Below are 26234 nucleotides of genomic sequence, written 5' to 3'. Positions count from 1 at the left end.
TTGACATCGCTTCATAGACTTGCCACAAGTCGACCTCACGATAATCCCAGGAGAAAATGTTTTAGCGAGCGAATCGTGATTTTTCGTACGCGAAGTAAATGAACGAGCGACGAAGTCGCGAGAGGTCGATTTGTCTAATGTTCTAAGACTTCGTCTTAATAGAACATTGAAAACACGGAATTCCCGAAACGGTGAAATAAGCTCCAAAAGGCATAAGAATACACCAGAGGTGAGTCATTTTCATCCCTTTTATTGAATGAACGTTAAATTGAGCGTTTTTTAGGCTTCATAATCGACGGTATTTTATTTCCCATACAAAGTCTTATAACGCGTTTAAATTCTCAACGGCTGTCTGTAGTGACGCGAGCTTGGGCTGCCTATGGTGGAACAATTACGAATACGATAGCATTGCAATCCTCTCCAAATAAACGACCAAAAGCGTACGGGACTAGTTCAATTGCAAAGGTCAGACTTTTCCCAGCTCTGGTTGGAGCCGACACAAACAGATCTAGGCAAGACAGATATTCTTGAATTATTTTCCTCTGATAGTCGCGTAATTCGGAATACCCGGTGGCCTTAGTAGCATGTTGGAAGTCACGCTTCACTGCGTGTGGAAAACTTTGATTGACAACTCTATCCCCTGCGGTCCACGAGGACTACTCTGATTGGCCTAGCTCAGCGACCCGTTTTTGGGTCGTTAAAATTGGCGCCAATCAAGTATGAAAAGTCCTTCGTTCCGCGCGTATATCTAGACGAAGGCCTTTTTCGAAAGTCTAATCGCCTCAGTGTTGTTTACTTTATAAATTCACTTTATCCTCGTTTTCAAAACGAGTCCTATTGCAAAGACTAACATAATCCAAAATAACTTGGATCGACCCAAAGAACCATTTAGTTCGTCTCACGTGAAGTTCGACGTTTGGCTCGTGCCTAACACGCGATCGAATTAACGTACGTCAAAATAAAAAACTCAACTACCGGCAAAAAAAAATAAAAAGTTACGCAATGAAACTGCACCCTTCTCCTAATATTTCCTTGTAATCTTGAACTATTCGTTTCATTGAGTATATATAGACAACAATATCGTCAACAATTTTATATTCTTGAGCTATATTAATAAATATTAATACTGAGACAGTGTGAGTGTTGAGGTCAAGATATTAAAAATATTTCTGTTCTTGCACGCGCCTTTAGAGCGAAACTGGAATGAGCTTAGGCAAGATCTAATTTTAGTTTTGAGTGTAAATATATCGGTGGTCACAAATACTGGAGTGAGTAAATTATCAAAAAAGAGCGTTTCAAATCAGTTTAGTCATTCTAAATTTCAAGTTTATTTCACGTGTATGGATTAGTTCTACTCTCCATCTTTTCATCGTCAAAGTGAAATATAGAGATGTGACTATTTGGCATAGCCCCCAAAAAAATGATAAACTAAGATTTTTTATGTTGACAGTTTCGATGACGATAAGCCATCGAAGTAAGCTTGGGCTGTGTTCAGTGAAATAGAAAACCTTTTATATATAGCCCCATAAATTTGCTTTAAGTTTTGAAAAGGAGGCTGAGCAAAATTTAGCTTCTTTTTGCAAACTGAGTCCAAATGCAATATTTATTGAACTGTAGTGTTATATCCAAGGGAAATTGACAGATCATTCATACATGAAAAGTGCCACGTCTGGGTAATTCAAAATATGTCTGACTGGCATCTATCTGTTAAATCAATTATCAGGTCAAGTTCAAGATCAGGCAAAGCGAGACTCATTTTTGGGTACGTTAAGGGTTTGAAGCGGGAGGCGCGGCGGGTTTAAACAGAGGTGGGGGAAAGGAGAGGGAGGGAATTTCTCCTATGGGAATGAAAATGAAGGACCAGTGGGACACTCGTCGGATCGCCTAAGGGGGAGGGGGAAGGGGGCTCCAATTTTAAATCAGACCCCAGCCACAACCAGCCCTGGATTTCTAATTTTCAATTTAAAACTTAGATGTTTTGGTGGTACCTACTTAACTAAAAAAAAATATATATATTTCACACCAGTCATAACCATTACTAGTGTTGGTCTATGTAACGGCATTCACAGATCAAGCTATTTTCAGACAAGTTCTTGAATAAGCTTTGGCCATCACGAGACGGTGACCATGCCCAATCCCATGGGTAATAATTTCTCATTTCGCAGAAAAATCAATCTGAAAATAATTAGGTCTGTTAAAACGAAGTTACACTAATACAATGAAATACAATGCTTAGACTGTTGCATATAGGTTTGGGGGAGAGGAGAGGGAGGGGTGTGAAAATTAAGGCCTGGCTGGACACTCGTCAGATCGCCTAAAGGGGAGGGGGGCTCCAAGAATTTTAAAATCAGACCGCAGCCTTCCTCCCCTCCCCCAAAATCAAAACCTCATTTGATAGGTGGGCTAGAAAAAAAGACAAGTTATTTGATCCCTCCAGCTGCGATTACAAAACCAAATTAAGAATGTTCATCAATTTTGAATGGGTATTTTGACAGTTTCAATTAGTGATGAGCATAACATTGGTTGGCAATTAATCATTTTAAGAAGCAGTCTTCCAGCGTGGTAATTTTGTTTTTCAAGAATGGACATGCATCACTAAGTTACTGCGGGTAAACAGACTAATTTTACATTTAGGATGTGTTAGATTGGAAAATCTGAATTTAGATCTTAAAATACGGATTTTCAGATTTTCAATCAAACTTTAAAATCTGAAAAAAAAGAATTTCTCTGGGGATCTTTTCGGTTGAAATCCGATCACTGAAATTTATTTTCACAGCATTTAATGCAAAATCCATTTTTGAATTTCGTGTTCGATCAGAAATCAAAGATTTAGATCTAGAGGTTCTTTAACTCCTGATTTCCAAACCAAGAATGGGACACAGTTGTCAGATACGTTATCACATGGTTTTTTAACTATGAAAAAAAAAACTCCAATCACGTATCCTACGGCGTATGAAGCCTGTAGGAACGTTTATCGATGACCTTGGCTCTGTTATTAAATACACGGTAACCTTCAGTGCCTGGACGGACGCACAGCCAATAACTGACTCGCAGCCAACTCCCTGCTGAATTGCAACACCCATAGGAAACGCGAGTATCTCGAGATGCGCAGACTAATAGTAGTAGATTAGACGGAAAGAGGGTTTGTCATTCAAAAGCCTAAGCCCCCGTTATAAAAGGTTAAGGTAAGATGTGATATTTTTTTCTGTTCATGTTAAGATGTAGTTCTTGGAGAATTTTAACAACGGGCAGCTTTTATATTTAATCGAATTTAATTAAGTATGGGATAGAACTTTGCATGATGGACAAGTCGCTTCGTTGGCTTGTTATGTCTAAAGCGTGTTGCGTCGAAGATTCAATGTGCTATTAATCGTGTGCGTATTCATTATCGGTAAACAACAATTAGTAGCTGTAGACTGAGGAAATCGAGAGCCACGAGTTATAGGAAGTCATTTGAAAAATATAAATTCGCGCATTTGTGCCTTCCAACCCGTCAAAGGATAAATGATGAATGCGTGCACTTTCCAGGAAATACAATTGCTTGCAAGTTGACTACCTAGCTATTGTAGCTACAGCTCACTTGAATTTGACAATTTGAGAGAAACTCAGATGAAACGCATTTTGAGATCGATGTTCATTTCGCTTTGTTTATTTAGTTCCGAAGATGACAAAACTAAACCGTGCGTACATAGCGAGCAGTGCTATACAGTTTACTTGCCAGTGTTACGTAACAATTTATTTACGTAGTATATAATATAAACCAAAAGAGATGTTCCTTTCACACTAGAGCGCTTCTTCCCTAAAACACTTCATATATAACATTGGTGACCGAAAACAAAAGAAGAATTTAGGTCATTCAGTTGATGAATTGCATAATGCAATGACTATACATAGTGCATGTTAGGGGTACAGCTATCCAAGCGCTCCTAATTTCGAACTTATGACATTCCCATACTTTATTTCAGATGCTTTACCGCTAGAAAAAATACTCGTCAAAAAAATTCGAAAGATAATGACAATAATCATCTCAATCAAGACTCTTCATCGTATGGCAACACTTGACATTATATCTAGTGGAATAATAGCTAATTAATTAAAACTTTCACTCCTGTCGAGAGGTGTATTTCGTATTCCAAGTCATCAGAAGTCAGTTTTGTAATGGGATTTGGTTCTGTTCAAACGAGTGCAATATTGGTATTTCTAATTTTTGTAATACTCTCTGAAATACCATTTCCAAAATTGCCACACCCCGAACACGACAAAATGTCATCACCAAGTGAAGGTTGTTGCGCTGGAAGTTATATCTTGTCCCATTCCGGACGAATCCAAGAAAATCTTTACTTTTAATGATTCGTCCTCAGCTTGTCAAAGAGAACAGTCAGTGTTTGGTAAAATATTACATTTTATAACGCCCGGTAACTTGTTTACATTTGGTAGATGCACTAACTGAAAGACTTCTGATTATACGTTAAGTAAAGTAAAGTAAAGTAGACCCTATTTAACGTCGATAACTCGTAACAGTAATTTTTAATCACTGACAAACCTGAGGTCGACGTTCACAATTTGCGTATAACATTTTATAGATGGGTCAAAACTATTCCGTCCAAATGTCCTCTTACGGAGACACGTCTCAGCCAAGTAAGCCACGTAACTTGGCTTGATTCCAACAGATGCGGCTTGCTGAACTTACAGATGATTAAATACACCTCTATCCACATAGGTAGCTGGCTCGAAGCCCTTTCAGGCTCGAGGCAACTGTGACCTACATTTTCCATTAGAACGCCACGGACGATGTAGTTTTGTTATGTCAAGACTTGATAAAATTTGAGTAAATGATGATGACAAGAGAGGGGTTTTGCAAAATATAAATACAATCATAGATTATCTCAAGAACAGTAATCCAAGGTTAATCGGACGTTTAGTCTGCGGCACGCGAAGATCTGCAGTAACCCGTCATTCCGTCGTTTTATACAAGTTAATGAAAAATCACGGGAAATGGCCTTTTACAAAACAGAACTCTTAAAATCTTTCGAGGACGCATTCTCCAACTTTCTATTATTATTTTGGGGGATAAGAGGGGGGTGGGGGGATCTGTGTCTGTGCGCAACGGAAAACGAACTTACGTCAAAGAGGGCGACTATATTTGGGAAGATAAGGCCTGCCTTTATAAGCACATAAGGGAAACTGATTAGGGGCAGAAAGCATGCCTTCGCAAAAATGTTGACACTCCGCGCCAATCGCACATATTGTGATTAAAACTTGCATGGGCATACACATTGAATTTCTATCCTGCCTTCTGAAAAAAAAGACACTGGGAATTTCCAAATTTAAAATTCTGGCGACAACGTGAACATAAAACAATGAATGTGTCATTCTCAGCCTTTATGCGATCAAGTTCATCGCGCTGTTTTCGTCAATCCATTTGCGGGCTATTTCATCAATATTACAATATATGACAGTACCAAAAATTTGAAGCAACCGTGTTTCGAGTGAAATTTTCATCAAACATGCTCCCCATAAAATAATAATAAAATAATAGAGTTGATTACGTGACAAAAGGCCTGCATAACTGGACAATGCTTGTCACAATCCAATATATTCTATAAAGCGCACAATAATCGGCGTGCTGTTTTAGGTGGTTTCCAATTTCTCAAATCACGAGTTTTACTCGTGAATTCAATAGCGCACGATAAAGTACCAGAATTAGCTTGACAGAAAATGAGGAGTATAAATTTAACTGTTTTTCACCAAATTACATCTAGATAAACATAAATCTGTTAGCAACCTTTGCGTCATTGGAATATTGGAATGGCAGTGTTAAATTTACCGTCTAAGCTGATGATAAATAAGAAATTCTCTTTTTTTAAAACAGAGTAAAATTTGTTTCTGTACTACGTATTAAAATCAGTAGAAAATTGGCAAAGAAGGCTTTTTGTGAGTTTTGCTACGTACTGAGGTAACCTTGGCTACAGTTTTGTCCATAAGATTCTGCCAAACCCTTCCTCACGTGTCGGAGGAAACCTCACTTTAAAATTTTACAAAACCCCTTATCCATCGACGCTCTGTATACAGCTATTTTGAGAAAGGTTGTCGGAAAAAGTGCACGCGACAATCCTGAAAGGTATTGTGGTATTTTAAGTGCACTGTTTTTCAAAGAAATTTAAAAGAATCGTACGGGAGGCCACTGATATATGTTTGCGAGTGCTGAGGGAAAGTAACAAAAGTAGGTTCGACAGCCACAGTCGTTAGCAACAGTGTGTTGATCATATTTCATATTACCTTTCGGGATTGTCGCGTGCACTTTATTCTTGACAAACTTTCTCGAAATAGCTGTATATCGGACTCCCTGAAATTCCCAAGCAATAAAACTGCATCTCATTTACTGGGCACACCACGGACAGTAGCTGGGTATAGTATTTAAAGGGTTAAAAATATATCATTTGGGAATGGACGAACAGCGGAACGCGGATGGGAGAGTGTATTTTCCCCCATGTTGGTGGTTAAGTTACAGGACTTAATTAGGAGGGATAAAGGGGCAGTTAGTCGCAATACTTCCCACTTCCATTTCCTTCACAGATTGCTCGCATACCCGTCACTTCTTGCTCCATAGCAACCAGAAAGACTCTTGGGTGAGGCCGCCTCATGTGACTGAGTGCGTCAAAAACAGCGTTCACGTGGTTTCTATGAAAGGTATTTCTGTCACAATAACGCCCAAAATTAGCGAGGAAAAACAAAGCAATTGTATTCAGAGCGTACACTTGCGATATTCTTTATAAACCAAATAAAAATGTTTAGCTTGTTCATTTCCATCAAAGCTTTCACTGAGTGAACATAAGTCATTTGGCGCAGCGGCATCACCTGTTTTTGACGGTAAGGTGACCAGTGTTCACAAGGTCAAATTTTTCCTAGTTTAGTGATATGATATGCAATTTAAATCTTAGCTCATGCATGAGTTGATTTCCAGGCAAGGCTAGCATTGAAATGGGAACCGGGAGTCAAGTTTATTTTTCCTATCCCCGATTTTTCCGAAGCAGCAATATTTGTAGATGATGATGCTTTCCGAATATGACCGTTTGATCCAGACCTAGAGACAGGCATTCTGCTCCTAATAAATTTAAAACACTGACTGTTTAAGCAATTATAACTTTTCGAAGAGTAGACTGAAGGAAAAAAGTTCTTTGTGTTGCGCGGATTTTTAAGACATGTTTTATACAGAAAGGAAGGATTTACTAGCGGTCCGAGAAAGGATGCTAAATTTGAGGAGTAAAATAGAAGACAGTGATATTTTTCACCTATGGCCCCTTTTTGGGTCAACTATGCAGGATATGTGGAGAATTAATGGCCATCTGTGTTCGTATATTTGTTTTTATACTGTGCAAGGCATCCAAATTGATGACCACCCAAATAGCCGTACATGTTTTGTTAGCCTGGAAATTTCCTCTTGAATGCCAATATGAAAATGGGCTAGTGGAAGATCGATAATAACCCCGAAATCCAATTCCATGCTTGTGGCGGCGGTTGATACATTATTAATTCAACAAGGAAGCCATGGCCAGTTGCTGCACCTCAATCGGCTGGTATCCCTGTGATTCCAATATAAAACAGGATATGCGGAGTTAGCTGGGTATCATATAACCTGGAATTTATCGAGAGCTCGTGACTTTCATGCAACCTTCTGCGTGACAAGCTCACAGTCATAGACGCAAATAAAGTAGTTGGGCCCCTGGAACTTGGTTACAGTTAATAAACTATGACAAAGGGGTCTTTTGACTCTTGCAGAGGACATTCCACTAAGTCACGACTATTTTCTTCAGTTCGTAGCAGACATTCAGGGACACTCAAGGTCAAAGAGGCGTTAACCCAGAGCGAAAGAACGGTAGGTATTTTCTCACTTTGTTTTTAAAAGCCTTGCCAGACGTTTTTGCAGTATCATGCCCCCTTTGCTCAGATTGCATAACGGCACTTAACTCAATCGATTCTCATTCAATTTAAAACACTTCCTATGGCCAGAATTATTTTCTACTGAGTCCAAATAGAACCAAATCGAGTAAAACAACATGGATTTCCATTCAAAATATTTGCCTTGTCAAAACACAAAATGGCTAAAGAATTTGTTATTCTACCAATTAGATTTCCTGCGAAATAACTAAGTACGATCGTGTACTACCTAGGATCCGACTTTGACATCAGCGTTAACATTTTTATGCTGTTATTTTTTCACTAATGCTTTGCCACAAACGAGCTAAAAATAGCTATTATGAACAGTCGAGTGTTACAAGAGTTCTCGACGGTCGCTCTCGATTATGGCTCAGTCGATCGTTTGCCAACGTTACATAATGTAACGTTTGGCTGCCTAATTTACTCATGTTAATTTAATTAAAGACATGTTCCTCAAAGTTTAGAATTATTCTTGGTTCCTCAAAACTGCGAGTAGATGTAAACTCTGACATTTAGTTTGATTTAACCTTCCAAAATCATCGATTTAATTATCAACTTGGCAAGCTTCATGATTTTCTCGTAAGAGGATAAAAATTTGATCTTGTCAAGAACTTTTTTCTAAATATTGTACTTCGACATCCATCCTTCTCTCTGTGTGATATTTTACCAAAGTCCACGCTCTACAATACACAAAGTAACTACATGAACTTTCGACTCACTTCAATGAATAAAACGAAGCCAAAGAACCTATAGAACCGACAACAGTAGCATTCGAAGCCACCATTCACAACGATGTTGCAAAGTCGGAGAGGAAATACCCCGTTGATTTCATAATTCAAAACAGTTTCTTCGCTTAATTGTCACTCTTTCGGCTTAGTGGAAAAGAGGTAGGTTTGGCAGCATGTGAACTGAGATCACTCAATCTACTGCTGAGCTCAGCATTTGTCCATTTTTTTATCACAGCTCAGCCCACTCTGCAAAAAGTATTGATTTTTATTCAACGCCTACGGTACTATTCTTTTCATGGTTCGTATTGTACCATTTCTACTTCTGTGCAAGTGAATCACATTTTCCGGTTGCTTCTCAACCTATATACCTCTCGTGGCAAGAAAAGTTCAAATTTCCTGTACATGTGACCTTTATACTTGGAAAGCTTACTTCTGCCGCAATATGGAAAGGTCACAGTATTTTCAGCCACGATAACTTTTTTTCGGTTAAGACTAGCGTGTAATGAAAGGATACAATTGTTAAGTCAAGGGAAAAGGACAAAGTAAAAGACGAATAGAGAACAACTAACGTAAATGGGGACATATTTGGACGAATTTTATAGTTTTTAGCAGCATTGGATAACTGGGACGTGACGTTTTTAAGTATTTCTTGAAAATGGGACTGGTCATGTCCAGTGCACGAGGTAATCACTTCATCGAAACGACACATGTATTTTCGCCAGCTTTAGTGTTTGGTAACAAAATACAATTCTCGTTTCGCAAATCTATTAAACCACTTTTAAGATATTTCGTTTTGGAGATCGAAGTAATTCAAACATAAATCCTATATCCTTTCTACCAGAAATTCGGAAGCCTCTTTTCCGTTGTCCAGTCCAAAGGTAGCTATTTCTTCAGATAAGTCTCTTGGAATTATGTTACAGCTAGCCTAGATTTGTTATCCCGATATCCTAACTCATTCATTCATTCAATACATATTTGTTCAGACATATCCATCTTTTCATTCATTCATTCTTCCCTAATATATTTACCTACCTACGGAAGTAATTTACTTAAAATTTAAGGTTAGTACTCCGGCAGGTTTCTCAGCCATTTTAAGGTCATATATCCAAAATATGAATTTTCGCAGATTAACTGCGGTAATAAACATGCATTTTTACAAGGCGTTGGAACTTGAAATTTCTTATGCAGCAACAACACGAAATCTAGTAAACGGATCGAAAAATATAGGAACAATTTTGAGGTTTTGGCAAATCATTGCTTTGATTTGGATTGTAAAATGAGAGATACGTAGTTAGTAGGCATGGAAACGTTCTTAGAGAAACGTGAAAAATTCTGAATTTTCTAAAAGGGCCAGATGTCATCACGAAACAGAATTTATTGTTAAGAACTTTGTTCGTTTTTTCAATCTCCAAGTGAACTAAAATGATATTTAGAATTCAAGTCTTATGATAGCTTCGCGAAACGTCCAGTTTTTCCTAAGTTAAAATGCGTTCTAGCATGCCTTTCACTGACTGCAGTTGTGTTATATTTTCTGCCAAGTTAATTGATTGTTATTGATTGTATGAGCGGACGTTGAAAAATCGTATGCGCATCACACATACTTCGATTAAATTGACCGAGACTATTTCTTTATGAGTATGCCAATGTACATCATCGTCTGAATTTTAAAGTGCTACTAGGATCAAAAAATAAATTCCTTTTTTTTCGAAAGTGTGTTTTCTTAACACCTTTTTATTTTTATCCAAAGACTGTTTATTTTGAGTGTGGATTTTGGATTTGACGGTCCGCCATTACTCACGTTCAAAACGGACCGATTGGGCTTCAGAGGATTGGATTTAGGGAAAGGAAAAGTGGCGTCATTTACTCACTAGCTTCAAATGCAGCTTATTCCGTGGGATGCCTGTGGAGCACAGGCATCCCACGGTAGGAAACCAGTCGCGTATCTTTTCTGATATGGCAATTAGCCACGTGCTTGTGCTTCTCGCTGAAGTTGAGCCCTGTTGGCTGAGGTTTGTTACTTGGATGGGTGACTACATATAAGATCCCACCCGTGTTATTGACTTTTTGTTCTTGTTTCTGTATAAATGCCAAACACGAGCTTAAAAGTCTGGAAGCTAGGCCGAAACTCTTGTGCTGAATATTAATTCAGTCGCGTACACACGTATTGCATTCTCAAACTAGTGAGTCTTTGACTTCATGAATATGTTCTCCTTGATCCAGCTCTCTCAGTCAAGAAATTAAAATCAGTAAGTAATGACGGACATATTAATAGGAAAATTCCAGTTAAAATCATGAACAGATTTCTTCTTGAAATCAAGGCTTAAAACTTGAGGCACTTAGTGTTAATTGCAAAGTTTAAATTTATAACCCGTCATTGCGCAGTCACCAGTTTAATTGTAGACAGAGTTAGAATGTGGGGGAAAACACCGAGTAATCAATTTACTGTGTATGTGCTCAGTTAAATATTATGTTACCTTTATTCCTCTAACGTAAGAATATATGAAAGAGAAAATATTTGGACAATTTAAGCAATAGCCCTTTTCACGGTTAGTTTTTCTCATTTGCATTTCAATGTAATCTAACGAAGGTGCGAGGCAATTTCGGGTAAAAACTACAAAATAGCCCGAAATTGCCTCATATACATGCAAGATTACATTGTAATGCAAATGAGAAAAACTAACCGTGAAAAGGGCTATTTTTTCTCATAGAAACCTGAACAGTACAATTGGCCGAGTCGGAAAATACCATAATACTTTTTGTTTGTCCTCCCAAATTTTGCACAAGCATTGTTTCCAAAACGAAAACAATGCTTATTCAAAATTTGGGTGGACAAGCAAAGAGTATCATGGTATTTTCCGCTTCGGGCGATTCAGGCGTCTTCAACGGGATTCGAACCCATGACCTATGCGATGCTGTTGCAACGCTCTACCATCTACCATGTTGCGTTCATGTGTTCCAGTGACTCGATGAAAGAAATGTCTATATATTTTGAAGTGCGCGCTGTGAACGATAGAATTTATCGAATCGAAGAAAGTTTTGTCCTCAAAGAGTCACATTAGCTTTTTTTTTCTTCGAACTGGTTAATTACTCGGATCCTTATTTTAAGGAAAACATTGAGAAGGAAACTGGAAAAGAAGGAAATCGTTAAGTGGACATTGTAATTTGGTTTCATTTTGCTTTGATGCAAAGCAAGCCAGAGAAGTCGCATGAACACTGGTGCATTTCGTGACTTATGGTCACTCGTGATGTTTTGAAAGTTCTCAAAATTGCACGAGCCGTTCGTAGGTGAGTGCAATTTGAGAACTTTCAAAATATCACGAGTGACCATGAACCACGACTAAATGCTCAAATAACACCGTTTTTTGTTATTATTACATGCTCAACAAAATAACTCCATCGCTGTGTTTCCTCAGCAACTTCCACACTGCACTCTATAACCTATTTATGCATTCTTCTGCTGGGTTTATGTAGGTTACAAACAACCAAGTCTCTCCCTCAATTGAAGGATTATTCTTAATTGTGAACTTCTTCCAAGTGAAGTACTATTGTTCATTTTGGACACTGAAAGCTTGATAGGGATCATGGGAAATGAACATATTTTTTTCAAAAGCTAAACCCCAATATCTGGAGTCGCAGGACTCGAACCTGGGAACGTGTGATTAATAACCCCTTCACGTAATCACTAGACTACCACATCACTAGCTGCGAGGTTATCATTTTTTATTAATGTCAATAATTTTTTCTTCCAAAAGTGCCGCTGTAAACGTGTATTAACACCCGCTAAGAAGCAACCTTAGGGCCGATTTACACGGTACGACTTTGTCGCATGCGACAACGGCTTACGACAGGCCCACGACATGATTTACGACTGTTGTGTACGCCAGAAAAAATGTCGTAGCATTTTAAAACATGTTTTAAAACGCTGCGACAATCGTAAGTCATGTCGTAGGCCTGTCGTGACCTTGTCGCATGCGACAAAATCGTATCGTGTAAATCGGCCCTTACACAGTGAAAAATGTCGGATACCAAACTTCAAGACAAAGCTAACCATTTTTAAATCAAGCTTTAGACTTAACCATCATTCAGCAATGATTTTATATAGAGACTAATTAGTTTAGGTAAATAATCGGCACATTTTTTTAGTCAGTTGATCTTTAGTGGTTAAGTGGATAAACAGGTCCTTCAAAGTGGTTGCTCCGGGTTCAAATCCTGTCCAGGGGCTGCATTTACTTTTTTCTTTTTATTTGCTACCACAAGTCCTGGGACAGAGTAATCTAAATGGAAGATTATACTTCGTTTGGAGCAACTTGACAATGAAGGATAACTCTTCATTTGAGGAAGAGATCGTGTTGGTTTTTGCTCAAGGGGGCCTGGAAACCGCTACAACTCCAACAGAAAACAGTTTGAAAATAGACCTTTCATTGCTTCGGCCACTACTGTCATGGTCATTGATGCGTTCGTTAGATTATGTATACCACTAGAGTTGTCGTGCACGGCCGCCTTGCTAATTTAACCTTTCTTACGGCAAAGTCAGTTGCTAATTATTTGGATATTTCATAGTACTGTGTGAATATAGGAATTTTTGACAAGTAAACTGCAGGGTATCGGACATGGTTAACGTTATTTTCTGTTGTAAGGCCGATTGCAAGGAGCGAACCTTCAAGGAGACCTTGGCCCCCTATAAATTTCTATAAATGAAACTCTCAGAAATGCTCTTTACATCATTTCGGTTTGGAGAAGAAAAAGAAAATTAAACTTATCGCGTGAATGAAATGACAACACTGAGATCGATTATTCCATCATTAGTAAGCAAAAAAGACGATGTGACTCCTTGTTAGTTTGAAGGATTTATTGCGCGTGATAATCTTGTGTTTCTCAGTCAGTTCAGGTCTTCCTTAGATACCCAAGTTAAAAACGAAAAAAAAAAAGGGGGGGGGGGGAAAGGGAAAAGCGAAGCCAAAATTTTTTTTATAGCATGAAAGTACCGGACATGAAATGATAAACAACCGGAAGCGGAAACATCCAGCCTCCGGCCTCAAACGAAGACCCTGGACAGTAACAAACCACCTTAGCATTAAAAGGATTTAGGTGAACCCCCGCTCCTCTTTGTATTGATCCTGTGCATCGGTGCTCAATCCTAAGTGCAAATCACTCATATTCTTGTCCAGAGAGCAGAATGCATCCGAGGCATTGATTACCTCCTGGGTAATCCTTACGTTTAAGGGACGCTCTGACGAAAGGCTAACGATCGAAACGTTAATTAGCTCGCTAGTCTTTCTTACGGCAATGAATTTACCTTTATCAGTCAACTCTAACCTTAACCAACTTTCCGTAATCCTAACGGTCTTCATTTTTCACGTCTTCATCATCGCCACTGCTAAATCAACAGATCCCTCAAATTTATTCTATTCTTCATTCAATACACTAAATCCTTACCTGCTGTCTCCAGGGAAAGCTAGGGACGTCATGACAATCTCTACTCTTCTTTTCCAAAGCGATAAGATCTGCGCTTGTCAGGGCAATCTACTATTGGTCTGAATGGAAAATTCACTTTCCCTTCTCGATTATTCTTTTTGGAAAGTGTACGTCCATATTGCTTTCAGGGGTCTCAATAGATCACCATCACGGCACACCACCCTCTTCGGCTTTCGTTCATCTCGTGTTTGGGCTACTTTAGACCATTTACTTAACAAATACTGAACTTCACAGAGAGCGCTATCTTAGGTTTTGTCAGTCTCTTTCTTTAAAAGCATCGATTCTTTTAAGTTGTTCCTTTTCCAGCCATCAGCCATTGCTCATCAGTTCAGCCTCTTTTACTAACTAGCCACAACCTCAATCACAAAGACAATTCACCCATATTACATGCATGCACCTTTTCTGCTCGCACCCCCAATATCCTCTCCAGAGGCTCACCCTTCCTTTCTTAAACTCCTGAGTATATTATACATCAATTCCTGCACCACACATCTTGCTGCTGATCAAATCGTCGCCTACTTGGAGTGTTTTTCTAGTCATTTTGGAGTATTTTCTTGTCATTCTATCAGAGACTCAATTGTTCTCTGCTCAATTCAATAAATCAAGGCGGTATTTCAACAGAGTTTTGAAGCAGGCAACCGTGGGCAATCTTCCTGTCGGTGTACCTTGGATCAGTGGCTTGATCTGATCGGCGTTATTTCAAGGTGGGAAACTAAATATTTTAAGTAAGAGCCGATACAACGTAGATTTGATTTTAGTGGTGTACACCACTAAAATCAAATCTACGTTGTATCGGCTCTTGCTTAAAATATTTAGTTTCAACAGAGCTACGGTCCAGACAGTGATATGCATTGCCGTCATTTAACTTTGACTATAATGGTTTGCTAACTCTTCGAAAGTCCTCCTTAGTCAAGTTCTTCTTTACCTTAGGGCACTGCGTCTCATCAGCTTGAAGAGGCGAATGATCTGGGAACATTCTAGACTTCTGTCACTTTCATTCTTTGTCACGCAATGGCTGTTTCCCACGATTGCGTGACAAAACACGAAAAGCGTGCGGTTCGCCTGACATGGAGGGGAACATTATTACGCTAGCTCTAGGCTCATCTCATCTCCTTAACAACAATCCCAAGTTAATACATATTTCACTTCATGTGTCCCTTGGTGCAGCTGCAACTCACTTTGTTTGCTGATGAAGAAAAACGCGGGCTCATATTCCCCTAATTTTTCTTTCGGTTTTCCCGTTCCGCCGTTATATTACTTTCTTAGCATTTCGAAATTGTATCCAAAAATATCACACATGCAAATAGCAGGCTATATATATCAACATTGTATTGCGTCTTGCTTTGTCAAATTTGGTAAACAACTTGTGGCACGCGTTTATTTCAATTGCGGCAGTAAAATCACGCGCCCGGCGCGAGAATAGGGCGTTCATCACAAATTCACACTGAAAAACATAATCATTGCAAGCCGGAAAGAACATCTCCTGTTTTTCTTTCGTTTTTGAACTTTGTGGAACTTTTCACGAGGAAATTGTTTATTACGTAACATACTGAAACAAAAACCATTGGCAAGTTGACGTCGCTCCGGCGATCACAAATTTAACACGAGACAAACGACAAATTAACGATTAAAGAAGCGCAAAATAATAGGGACATGAGTTGGTGTCTAGGGCGAAAACAACCCGTTTAAGGCATAGTCGTTATCGTTCACCGGGAAAAACATTTGCCACTGACTTATTTTATGCTTGGCCAATATTTTAGAGGACAAGACCGGACTTGTTCTTCGAAATGCGAGATAACTAAACACATCCAACAACAATGAATGGCTTGTTTACTGAGGAACTCTAACTTCTATAATTATTCGATTTGTCACAGTGAGTTTATAAGACTAATGCGAAAAAGCAACGGTTAGCACACCGGCCTAAATCGTATTAGGGGTGGTTCTTGGGAGTGTTCAATTTGCTACTCGGAAGCGAAAATAAAGGTAGCGCTGTGGTTTTTCCCTATTTAACACAAATCCCGTGATTTGTGCGTACATCGAAGTTAACAACACAAACAAAGGAGTCATTCTTTTTCCTCCGGGGACAACGCCTCATTGTCCTGTACTTCAATGTTGTTGTAGGCTTTGTGTAAAGTTCCTTCACAAAAAAAAAAAAAGGACAATACGCTGCCATGGTTACCAAGTACCAAAATATTGCTGTACATCAGCTGATTTCATTTGTTTTCACGCTTCTGTTGTCAAAGATTATTTACACTGTCTCTGAGCTTTGGATTTTCACTGGGTAAAACAATGCGCTATCCAAAGCGATCTGTTTGTCTTGTTAACGGGGTCGCCGCAAAAATATACAGGCCAGCAGTGATAAGCTTTCAGTTCTTCAAGAAATCTACATGTAAGCGCTGTTTCTGCATTTACAAGATGGATTCCTCCAAAGGAGAAATGTATCTTCTTCCTACGATGTTTACGGAAGTTTATTAAGACCGGAACGTGGCCTCGTGTAAGCGGCATCTCGAAGTCCTCCACCTTGTGGACAAATTTGGCAAACATTATGTCCATTTCTTGTTGAATACATGACATTCAACATATCTCCAAATCTGGCTAATAATCTTCCAACTTGCTTGCAAGATTCTTTAGCTTCTTGGCTTAATTCATTTGATTCGTAAGGTTGTTCCCTTGATGTCCGATCGCCGGTTGTGTTTATCCCGTTGCAGTCCATTCGGACCGCGTAGAGGAATGACTGTAATCAGGAAAAAGAAAACACAGCTTTTGAAAAAATTAAAAACCTCATCATTGAGAACACCCTTAAATTTTATAAATTCGAGTTTTATTGCTAGACTATTTCTTTAAAAAAAATGGCAAAAGCCGTGACCCTTATTGTCAAGTTCAGAGAATGAATCCACGAAAAGCGATCTATATTTCTCGTCACCCCCAAGACTTGACTTATACCCTGTTGATATTTCTTTCGGACAAAGGGAAAAGCCGCCGATCTTATTTCCGATTTGAGCAGCTATCAAAATAAAAAATAAACGCTGAAAGCATATACATATGGGGGTAGTTCGGTGAAATTGAAACTTAAGGTTCGTTTTGTTTAGCTTTGGCGTACAGCTTACCGGTATGGTATGTGGCAAGCGATTCCCACTTACAGTTCCCTCTCTATACTTTCGTCAACAACTTGTTGCTGAAGCTTCGAAGCTTGCCGCAGAAAGAGAACGGTCGAAATAGCTGTAAATCCTCGTTGATTACTTAAAATTTTGGCCGATCTTTGCTAAGGCCGGGTAAAAATCAGGGCATCGCCGCAAATTCAGCAAACACAGTTTCGTAGTTTCACTTCTTCGCCTCTCGACGCCTCGAAGGCAAAAAAAGTTCCCGCGAAAAAATATTAAACTGCGTATATAAATTCACCATTTGGTGTCATGCCAAAATGAAAGTCGACCTGTAGACGTTTGCAATATTTTTTCCTATTTTTGTGATTTTTCATTGGCTAAACAACGAATTTGACATTTTGACCATTGTCTTAAAAACAATACCTCGCGCGTGTCATATTGCTATTGTTTCTAAACCAATAAAAAAATCCTTCGTAAGGACATTGATACCTCTATGGACAATCTTTGAACCTTCTGTTTCAAAACAAGTTACCACGCCGTTTCCACGCTGATTTGCTTTGCCATATATTAATTATTCATATTTTTTTGTCTGACCATTTATAGAGATTTGCATAACTTCTCGTCAGCATGTTTAAGTTTGACAGCTCGACAGACAGAATATTCATACTGCAAGCACTTTTCTTTGCCACAAATTTATTTCTTTGATCGGAATGGCAACCAAAAGGCCTTTTTCGTACACGATACTTGAAAAGAGAGACGAATTTATATAGAAGAGCAATACAAATTTTCTCTTTTGAAAACGAAAAAAAAAATTCATCACGATATTTGAGTAACTTTCGAAAGCTCTTTAGGATTGATAGTAGATAACTGCATCACTGTCTTAAACGTTCACTGTTTTGCTTTCGAGTTGCGTGGTTTTTAGAATGGATGACTAAGCAAATAATTTTCGCTTTGAATATTATTCTTCTGGTAATATTTGTAGTGACCTCATCCATGGATAGAATGAATGCATAGTAAAATTGACTAGCACAGTGTTTGACAGGTCATCAATCTCGACCAATCAGACATAGGAAGCGTGGGATTGTCGACCAATCACAATTGAGCGGCGTCCTCAAGGGATTCCTCTCTGGCTACTTTTCCTTCGCCACCGCGGGGCTCGTTGAACGGTGATAGTTTCTTTAGTGCCTTTGCGCCAAAGCTTGCTTCTTCTTTCTATCTTTCCTCCGCTTTTTGCTTTCCAAACTGCAGTTTTCATGTACAACACAAATTTCTCCGTTCATTGGGTAACTTCCGTGAGTATGGCTATCATTTTCTTTCAACGCGAGCACTGAGTCGTCTCGCACTTCTTGTTGGTCGGAAGTTCAAGATTATTTGCGTCAGCGCGTAAAAATACGCGACTGCTAACGATATTTTCTTTTATAATGCTTTCCTTTCCTTCAGGGTAATTCATTTTCACCATTGACAGATTGATCCGTCCTCGCAAGCCTGAGAAAGGAAGGTGCTATACACAGAATTTGGGCTGAAGATTACTTTCACTTCTGAATCAACACAATTGACCAAATATGGCCGGAGCAACAGCTGCGCTGAACATCGAAGAAATCTCTCCAACATCTGAAATGTCGAGATACGACAGAGATATCATGAAAGAAGCTTGTTCACTCACTCTGGACTATATATCCTACCGGCTAAGGAGCAAATTCGAACAGAACAAACTCAGTGGATTACCGAGAGACTTTCTTATTCCCCAGTCACCGATAAACGCTTCAAGTACTCTACGGAAACTGGCAACTCATATGGAGGCTGAACACCCCGACTTGTTCGAATCGTTGTGCACAACGCTAGGAATTACACCAGCTACAGCTCGTCCTACATTTGTCGGTGTGGCACAAGAGATATTCCAAGCCGGAACGAACTGGGGCAGGATTGTTGCTTTGTTCACGTTCGGAGGTGTAGTGGCTCATCACTTCGTAAAAACACAGCGACCAGAAATGGTGCCGTGCGTCGGGGAATGGATTGTTTCCTTTATTGAGCACAACTTGCTAACGTGGATTAGAGAAAATGGTGGCTGGGTGAGTTTTTGTTTTACATTTAAAGTCGCTTGGTAAAATCTGCTTGCGTTTATTTTTCTCCGTATATTATTTTAGAGTATTTTTTACTATTTTTCTCTTTTCCTTCCGATCAAACCAGCTGTTCAATAGGCGTTATAGTAAATTGTTGAATGCAAATTCGGGTCTCTATTTACATTGATCATGAGTCGGACTTTTCTCGTTGAATTTGCGTTTTTTTCCTGTCCCCGACATCTGTCATTTTGATTCAAAATTCAAAGTAAGGTTTTTGCTATCGAGACAAAAGGTTTATGGCACCAGTGACAAATGTAAACATACGAAATGAAAATTTTTTTGATCAGCAGGGTTCTCTCTTTATTCCAATGTTGTTTATGCGAGCTTGCGTCAATGTCGTGATCACCCACTCTTGGACATAGTGAATTGCTTTATTTCAAAGCATTTCTTTGGCCAAAAATCATTGAATAATTTCGAAACATCACGAAAATGCATTTCCGGCGGTGATGTTGTTTTTTCAAGGTATGCATGTATTGCCTTAGGGATTAATTTCAATTCCTGCATATTTTACGACCATCTTGTGTCCAAGTGTGCTCGAAAGTAGAGAGTCAAAAGAATACCTTACCAACACTATCGTCATTTTGCTTTTTTAAGTCTGAAATATTGAGGATATGAAATTCTTTCATCTTGGCTGGCTGCATCATATTTCAATCAGTGTGATTTTTATACTGATAATAAATGAACTGGAATTAGTATGATGTTTACAAGTGGGCCATGTTCATAATGGGTGGAAAACCACTAATGAATCCAATGTAATTACGTAGTAAATTAATTCTTTGAATTTTGAAGACTAATTCCTCCTCAGTTATGTGTACTATTAAAGGAATAGATTTAGTTTTTAATAGTAATATTTTTTCTCTGTCATTGCTTCAATTAAAAAGGCGTTAAATTTTCTTACAGACTTAACTGATTAGAGTGTAATGTGAAGTCTGTTCAGATATAAGTGCTAAATGTACACAGCCAACACTTGAAAAAACTTATTCCTCCCTTTAAATTTCTTATACTAGTTGCATGGTGCATTTAATCACCTTTATGCAAAATATGCTTAAGTTACGTAACTATTAAGTTACGTAACTATATTGTCTGCATGCTGGCACTTGTTATTCTTTAAAAGGGTCTCTAAATAAATTATGTTCAGAAAGAAATTGTCTTTCAAGGACATCACCAACTTTAAGCACTGTTATAATTTGCTCTATGTAACCAGATTTTTGGACATGAGCTGTTTTTTACTCAGGAAGTAAGATTGTTAGACTGTGATAATCATTAGGTTAAAAGATTGTTCTTCATTTGTTTTGTTCTACATTGTGAAAGAGGTGATCACCAGGAAGTGCTTGTTTATTGAGTCATAGAGTGACATGCAGTACTCATGTATTTATCACAAGGCAGGTCTTGATGTCATGTTAGTATAGTATGATGTACATTGGTCAGTAACCACTGATACATCATTGGGTGTGTTTAATTTGCATGAAAGTTCCAGAATGTAGTTTCACAATTCAAAAATTTTAGGACTCTTTTTGTATTACTCTTTTGTTCCTTCTTATGAGGTTTTGTGGTGAAATTACAAATGATTCTTTTTATCTTCAACAAGAGAGATTTGCATCATAAGGAGTAAGGCAGGTTAATCTATCCCTGTTAAGTCTAGTGGAAAATTATAAACATCCCTAAAACTTTTCCATTATTGTTTACATATTTACATTTTGGCGTTTGACATTAGGGGAACACAATTTCTAATCTTGGGTATCCTGTGCAATGGGTGAGCTTAAGGTCTTGGCAAAGGTAAATTTAGGCGTCCCACTCAAATTTCTTGTTTTTGCAAATATTGAATGTTTGGGCTGTGAAGTATATTTTCCCATAAATTCTGAAAAATTAATTTTAAAAATCGCTAAAATTACTTTTCTTTGTTTCCTGCCATAATCTGCGTGTGAAAAATGGTTTTTGTATGGTGTCAATTGACAGCTTAGCACATGCCTGAACGCTGATTGGCTCAGTGTAATTGGCTTTCAAGTAGGGGGCGGAGTTATTCAGCAGACTGTGAACTGCATGCAAAATCTTCAAGCTCAATTTGCTAGGGCTTCATTTTGACGCCAAAATTGCAACTTCTCCTGACGGGTGTTAAGATATCGCTTTCAAATCAAGTTGTAATAGATGATTGTACTATCCCACTTGTCATTTGAGGAATTTTTCTTTTGTCTTCAGAGACTGAGTTTATGGCACTTTTTTTGCCGAATTTACATTTAAGTATGAGATGAGAGTTTGACTTCGGTGCGTGATATTCCCTTCAATTCTTGACATATCAAAAATTCTTTACACAGTTTTGGAGTGCATTCATCTGTGACTAAGATGCAACAAAGTGCGGTTGTTTTCACAAGGTGAAGGGGAAGAGCTTCAGCAGCAGACTCGGTCATTCTGAGTTTGAGGTCTCGAAACTAAAATGCAACATTAACCCATTGACTCCTGGAGGTTCCCCATTGAAGAGTAAAATACTAAGTATAGCTGGTATGGGTATCAAAGGGTTAAATGTCAAAAAAATAAAACTCTATTCAAATAATTCAATCTGTTAGCTTGAATGTGATATATAGTTTGACCCTATACAAAAATTTTTTTTTTTTCCGCAGATGCGTCATTTTCCTTTTCGGAAATCTTAAGTAGATTTTCATTTTTTTGTTTGTCTGCTTTTCAGCTCCACCTTAAATTGCGTTGTATATGCATTGATACTTCATACATTACATATGCTCAAACGCCAACCGAGATTACTTCCAGTAAATAGGTTAATGTAATCATTTGATATTTTTAATACAAGCAAACATTAATATGCACAATTGTTGACCAAAGAACTACATGAAAACTACAAGAAACCAAAGTTATTGTTACATTGCAACTATACATACAGTTCAGTTTCTTTCTTAAGCAGTAAGGCAATATCCAGTTTTGGCCAAATGAGAGCTTTCAATTACAGCAGTTATTTTGTGTTTAAAGGAATTGCTAAGGTGTGTGTTACTTTGTCACAAAGTTATCAGACGCAGAATTCACAATTAAGGTTTTTTTAAAAATTTATTTTTCTCATTGATTGCTTAGTAATTTTTGGAATGGCCAGTTCTTGTAAAAAGGTTTTTAAGAGCAAAAAGTTCCAGATGGGAGTTGACCCTTTGATTTTCTTACTTAGTTATTATGAAATACATGTACTTTGCCCTTAAAACAGGGAGGGCAAATAATAAGAGGGAAAGAGAAAAAGTCAGTACTGTAAATGTCCATTTTAGGAATTTTCAGAATTTTCCTTTAAATTTCCACAGATGTTTTGGAAATGAAAACAAAGCCCTGTTTTTTTTCTGTTTTGGCCCTTTCGCAGTTGATATTAACTTTTAAAAATTATCAAAATTGACTTTTGCTAGGAGCCTCTTGTTCAATGCAGTTTAATTAAATGTATGTAGTTTCAACTGGAAATAGTTCATGCTGTTGTTCATTTCGTGTTTTGAGGTTAAAATTTGTCTCTTTTTTATTTTCGTTTAATTTTCTTCTTACAGGATGGCTTTGTTGCTCATTTTTCGGAATCCTCACAATCGCAAACCATGTGGAAGAGCCTATTCACAGTGGGAAGCATTTGTGCAGCTGGTCTTACTCTTTTAGCATTAAACAAGTGAAATTCATCAGCTCTTTTTCCTTACTTTATTGTATCTGCATTGGGACCATTGGTAGCCCTGATTCGAGTACTTAGTTTCCTTATATTTAATTAATTTTCCATGAAAGTGACATAATCTTCTCTTTACTGAATTATCTTATTCAAACAAATCCTAGTTAGTGCCACTCCTATTAGCACTTGAATTACCTTAGCCCTTGTAATTCAACTTCAATTTCCTCAAATATTGACTATATTACTGTTTAAAAAATCTGTGGATAATTTTCTAGTGTATCCAAAAGCTTTTTCTCTACGTTTACGGTAGTAAACGCTATGTTACAGTATTGTACCTATTAGAATTCAACCTTAGAAAGTTCAACATATTACTCAAGAAAAAGAAGGAATGAACTTCTAAATAAGAAATACTCTCAATTTATCTGGAATGCTGAATTACTCTTAAATGCAAGGGTAATTTCATTAATGGTGGTCACAGTGTAGATACAAGGGATGCATGTATCAGTCTTGTTAAGATGTTTGTTACTCTCTCTAAACTTCATTGAAGCGTAAAAGAACCAATGACAAGGACGGCAAGTGTTCAATTAATTGCTGTTCAGTAATTGCTGTCCAGCTTTGTTTTGTCAAGGAGTCAGCAAATAGCTGTGTACTTACTTCGAACATTGGAGTACAATTTCATGTTGAAAACCCTGTTTGCAATATTTGCATCAAACTTGCATCAAACTTGAAAACCTTGTCCCCATTCTTTGCCATCATGCATGTCACAGTAGCCTTCTCTGACAGAAAGTATGAGGAGAGCACGTCCAGCATGCAAATTAATATTGCATCAGTGTGCAGACAATCAATATGGCCTTGCTCCTTTTATCCTGCTTCTGCAACTACCTATTGCCACTTTTCCTTGCGACATGGACTTGCGAGCACTTGGTTTGTGAACAGGATGTCTTGATGTGAAAGTGTGGATTATCATTTCGTGTGTGAAGACCAGATGTTGCGTGAAAAGCGAGGGTTTTTTTTGTACATAATCTCGGATGTGAACAATGTACGTGTTTTGAACAAGTGGGAGATACAAGTCTCGTGGCTCATTAATCAAATGTGTTCAATGTCATCTTCAACTGCTGCTAATGTTGTCCAGGGACATTTCTCACACCTATAAACAATGGCAGTTGAGATGCTGCCGGAGTGGTGTTTTGCTGTAACATTATGTCATAAGCAGCTTACTTCTGCAAAGGGATATTCGTTGGGTTAAATTTCTTGGTCAACTATGTGTAGTTTCCAGTCGTGTTTCAGTGCTATTGTAGAAAGAATGTATACAGAATGCCTTGTTCTGATGGATATAATCTTCCTTCAATGTCGGCAAAAAATGACTTGCAAGACATCGGGACATGTCTGATGTCTTGCATTTGAGGTACGCTGCGTGCTGTACATTTGATGTTATTGTGCGGGCTACTCCTTGAGAGAGTGGTTGAAGTTTTCTCCCTGATTTTTCCTAATACCATAGTGAAGTGCACAAAGTTTTACAATGTGATCATTTACTGTAAGGTTTATGTTTGAGAAGAGGGATAGGTGTTTGAGTTTTTCTAGTAATAGGTGCCATATAAGTTATTTTGTTGGGTTAATTAGAAGGTTCTCTTGGGGGTATTGATCGTTTTTGAAGCAAAGGTTTAGGTTTCTGTCTCGCTCTGTTTAGTTGGTGTGTGAGTGCAATTTTCATATAATTTTAAGGACGGTGCCTCGGGTTTACTATCAGTGATGCTTACTAATTCAGGGATATTTTTGCGCAGTTTAAAACTATCCGGAGAAAGTAGATCTTAGGCCCGTTTCAAACGTCGCATTTCCCATGTGCCGAATCTAATGCAAATAAGGGAAACTGTAGATTTTTCTCATTTGCATTAGATTCGGCACATGTGAAATGCGACACAGTCCTTAGTAAGTACTCTTGGTATCCAAAAAGAAATAAAAATGCGTGGTTACCCCCAATTTTCTTTTTGGATTTCAATAACACTTGTTAAGATATACATTTACTGCATAATCATAAACCAGGTCAAAAATACCTTTGAATTAGTGTAGGCCCCGTCCTTAATGGTCCTGTTTCACAATGCTACGGGTGGGTGTTTAACCAGCCTGTAACAGCATAACGTGTGCATCGCCACTTTTTGGGTCAATAGGTGACACTTGCTAAAATCTCCAAAATATCCTACAATAGTAGCTTCAAGCGTTAGTTTTTTGAGTTGAACCCTCTTTGTATACTATATCTAAATACTGGTGAAGATTTCAGGCTTGTTCACATTGAGGTTTAATTGGAGAGCGCAAGGGCAATGAGATAGCCCCTCGTTACGAAACGTGAACCTCCCAATGGAGTCAGCCTAGTCTGAGGATTTATTTTTGAATGACCATTTTTAGAGCTCTGATTTACTTCTGTGTGCACAAGCCCAAAATCTGATAGTGTTGTGAACACCAACAGATAAGCAGTTAGGTCTTGTTTGCCTGGTAAAATTGCCTTGGCTCATCTCGTTTGGATTCCACATTTTGACGAGAAAGCCTTCAAGCTATTCTTATCAAGGAGTGCCCCTTTTCCACTAATGTGTACCTATTGCATCGCTGCATTCTATCTAAACTCTTTGACGTCCACTCCTCCTCTGCATGCTAGGACATGGTGTGGACTTTGATCAAATTGTAGCAAGGTAACTTGAGACTGGTCGTAAACAAAGAAATGGCCTGCATAGAAAGAAAATAATAAAATGTGTTAGCACCATGTTTTGTTCGATTACTTTGTTCTTGCTTCGCTAACACTCGGCAAAATGGCTGTTTTTGCTTACGTGGCTTCCTACACCTTTTAAGTCTTTTGAGGTATCGTGCACTGCCAAGCCGGCCACTGGAGAATTCAGGCCCCTGGAACTCCTTGCCCCGCTCTTTTAAATAGTGAGTACGACAAGCTTACGACAGGCCTGCAACACGACTTGCGATGGTCGCAGTGTTTTAAAACATGTTCTAAGATGCTTTTTTTTTTTTCGACGTACACCCGGCGTAAACGACTCTCGTGGGCCTGTCGTAAGCTGGCCGTGTATAGCGATAGTTATTGTTTACAAACATTGACGCCATATTTCTTTTGGTGTTCAAATTTTCCAACCACGGAGCAAAATAAGTCATTGTTTCAACAGCCAATTAGGTTTTGGTTTGCATGTTAATAATTATGGTGACGTCACGAGAAAAATCGTATTTGGCCATTTTGATATTTATACACCTT

General features: G+C 38.3%; 1 protein-coding gene and 1 long non-coding RNA gene across 6 annotated transcripts; one reads left to right on the top strand and one right to left on the bottom strand.

The window, feature by feature from the left end:
• LOC138058317 (apoptosis regulator R1-like) lies at positions 1–25742 on the top strand. 5 transcript variants are annotated; one of them, XM_068904255.1, is made up of 5 exons: positions 1–229; positions 6577–6690; positions 7815–7876; positions 18683–19311; positions 22884–25742. In XM_068904255.1, exons 4-5 carry the CDS (start codon positions 18805–18807, stop codon positions 22998–23000), a joined length of 624 nt encoding a protein of 207 aa, XP_068760356.1. In that variant the 5' UTR covers positions 1–229; positions 6577–6690; positions 7815–7876; positions 18683–18804; the 3' UTR covers positions 23001–25742. The 5 variants fall into 5 exon arrangements, with proteins under 5 accessions (XP_068760356.1, XP_068760354.1, XP_068760355.1 ...); XM_068904253.1 differs by lacking the exon at positions 1–229 and adding an exon at positions 3028–3185; XM_068904254.1 differs by lacking the exons at positions 1–229; positions 6577–6690 and adding an exon at positions 6808–6870.
• LOC138058318 (uncharacterized) lies at positions 15955–17576 on the bottom strand. The gene is made up of 2 exons (XR_011133852.1): positions 17249–17576; positions 15955–16875 (listed from the first exon to the last, which is right to left on the bottom strand). It is a non-coding gene; the product is annotated as an uncharacterized lncRNA (long non-coding RNA).
• Positions 25743–26234: the final 492 nt, after the last annotated feature.

Source organism: Montipora capricornis, chromosome 7, assembly GCF_036669925.1.
Source record: "Montipora capricornis isolate CH-2021 chromosome 7, ASM3666992v2, whole genome shotgun sequence".
NCBI classification, from domain to species: domain Eukaryota; kingdom Metazoa; phylum Cnidaria; class Anthozoa; order Scleractinia; family Acroporidae; genus Montipora; species Montipora capricornis.
This window is presented reverse-complemented; position numbering and strand designations above follow the sequence as displayed.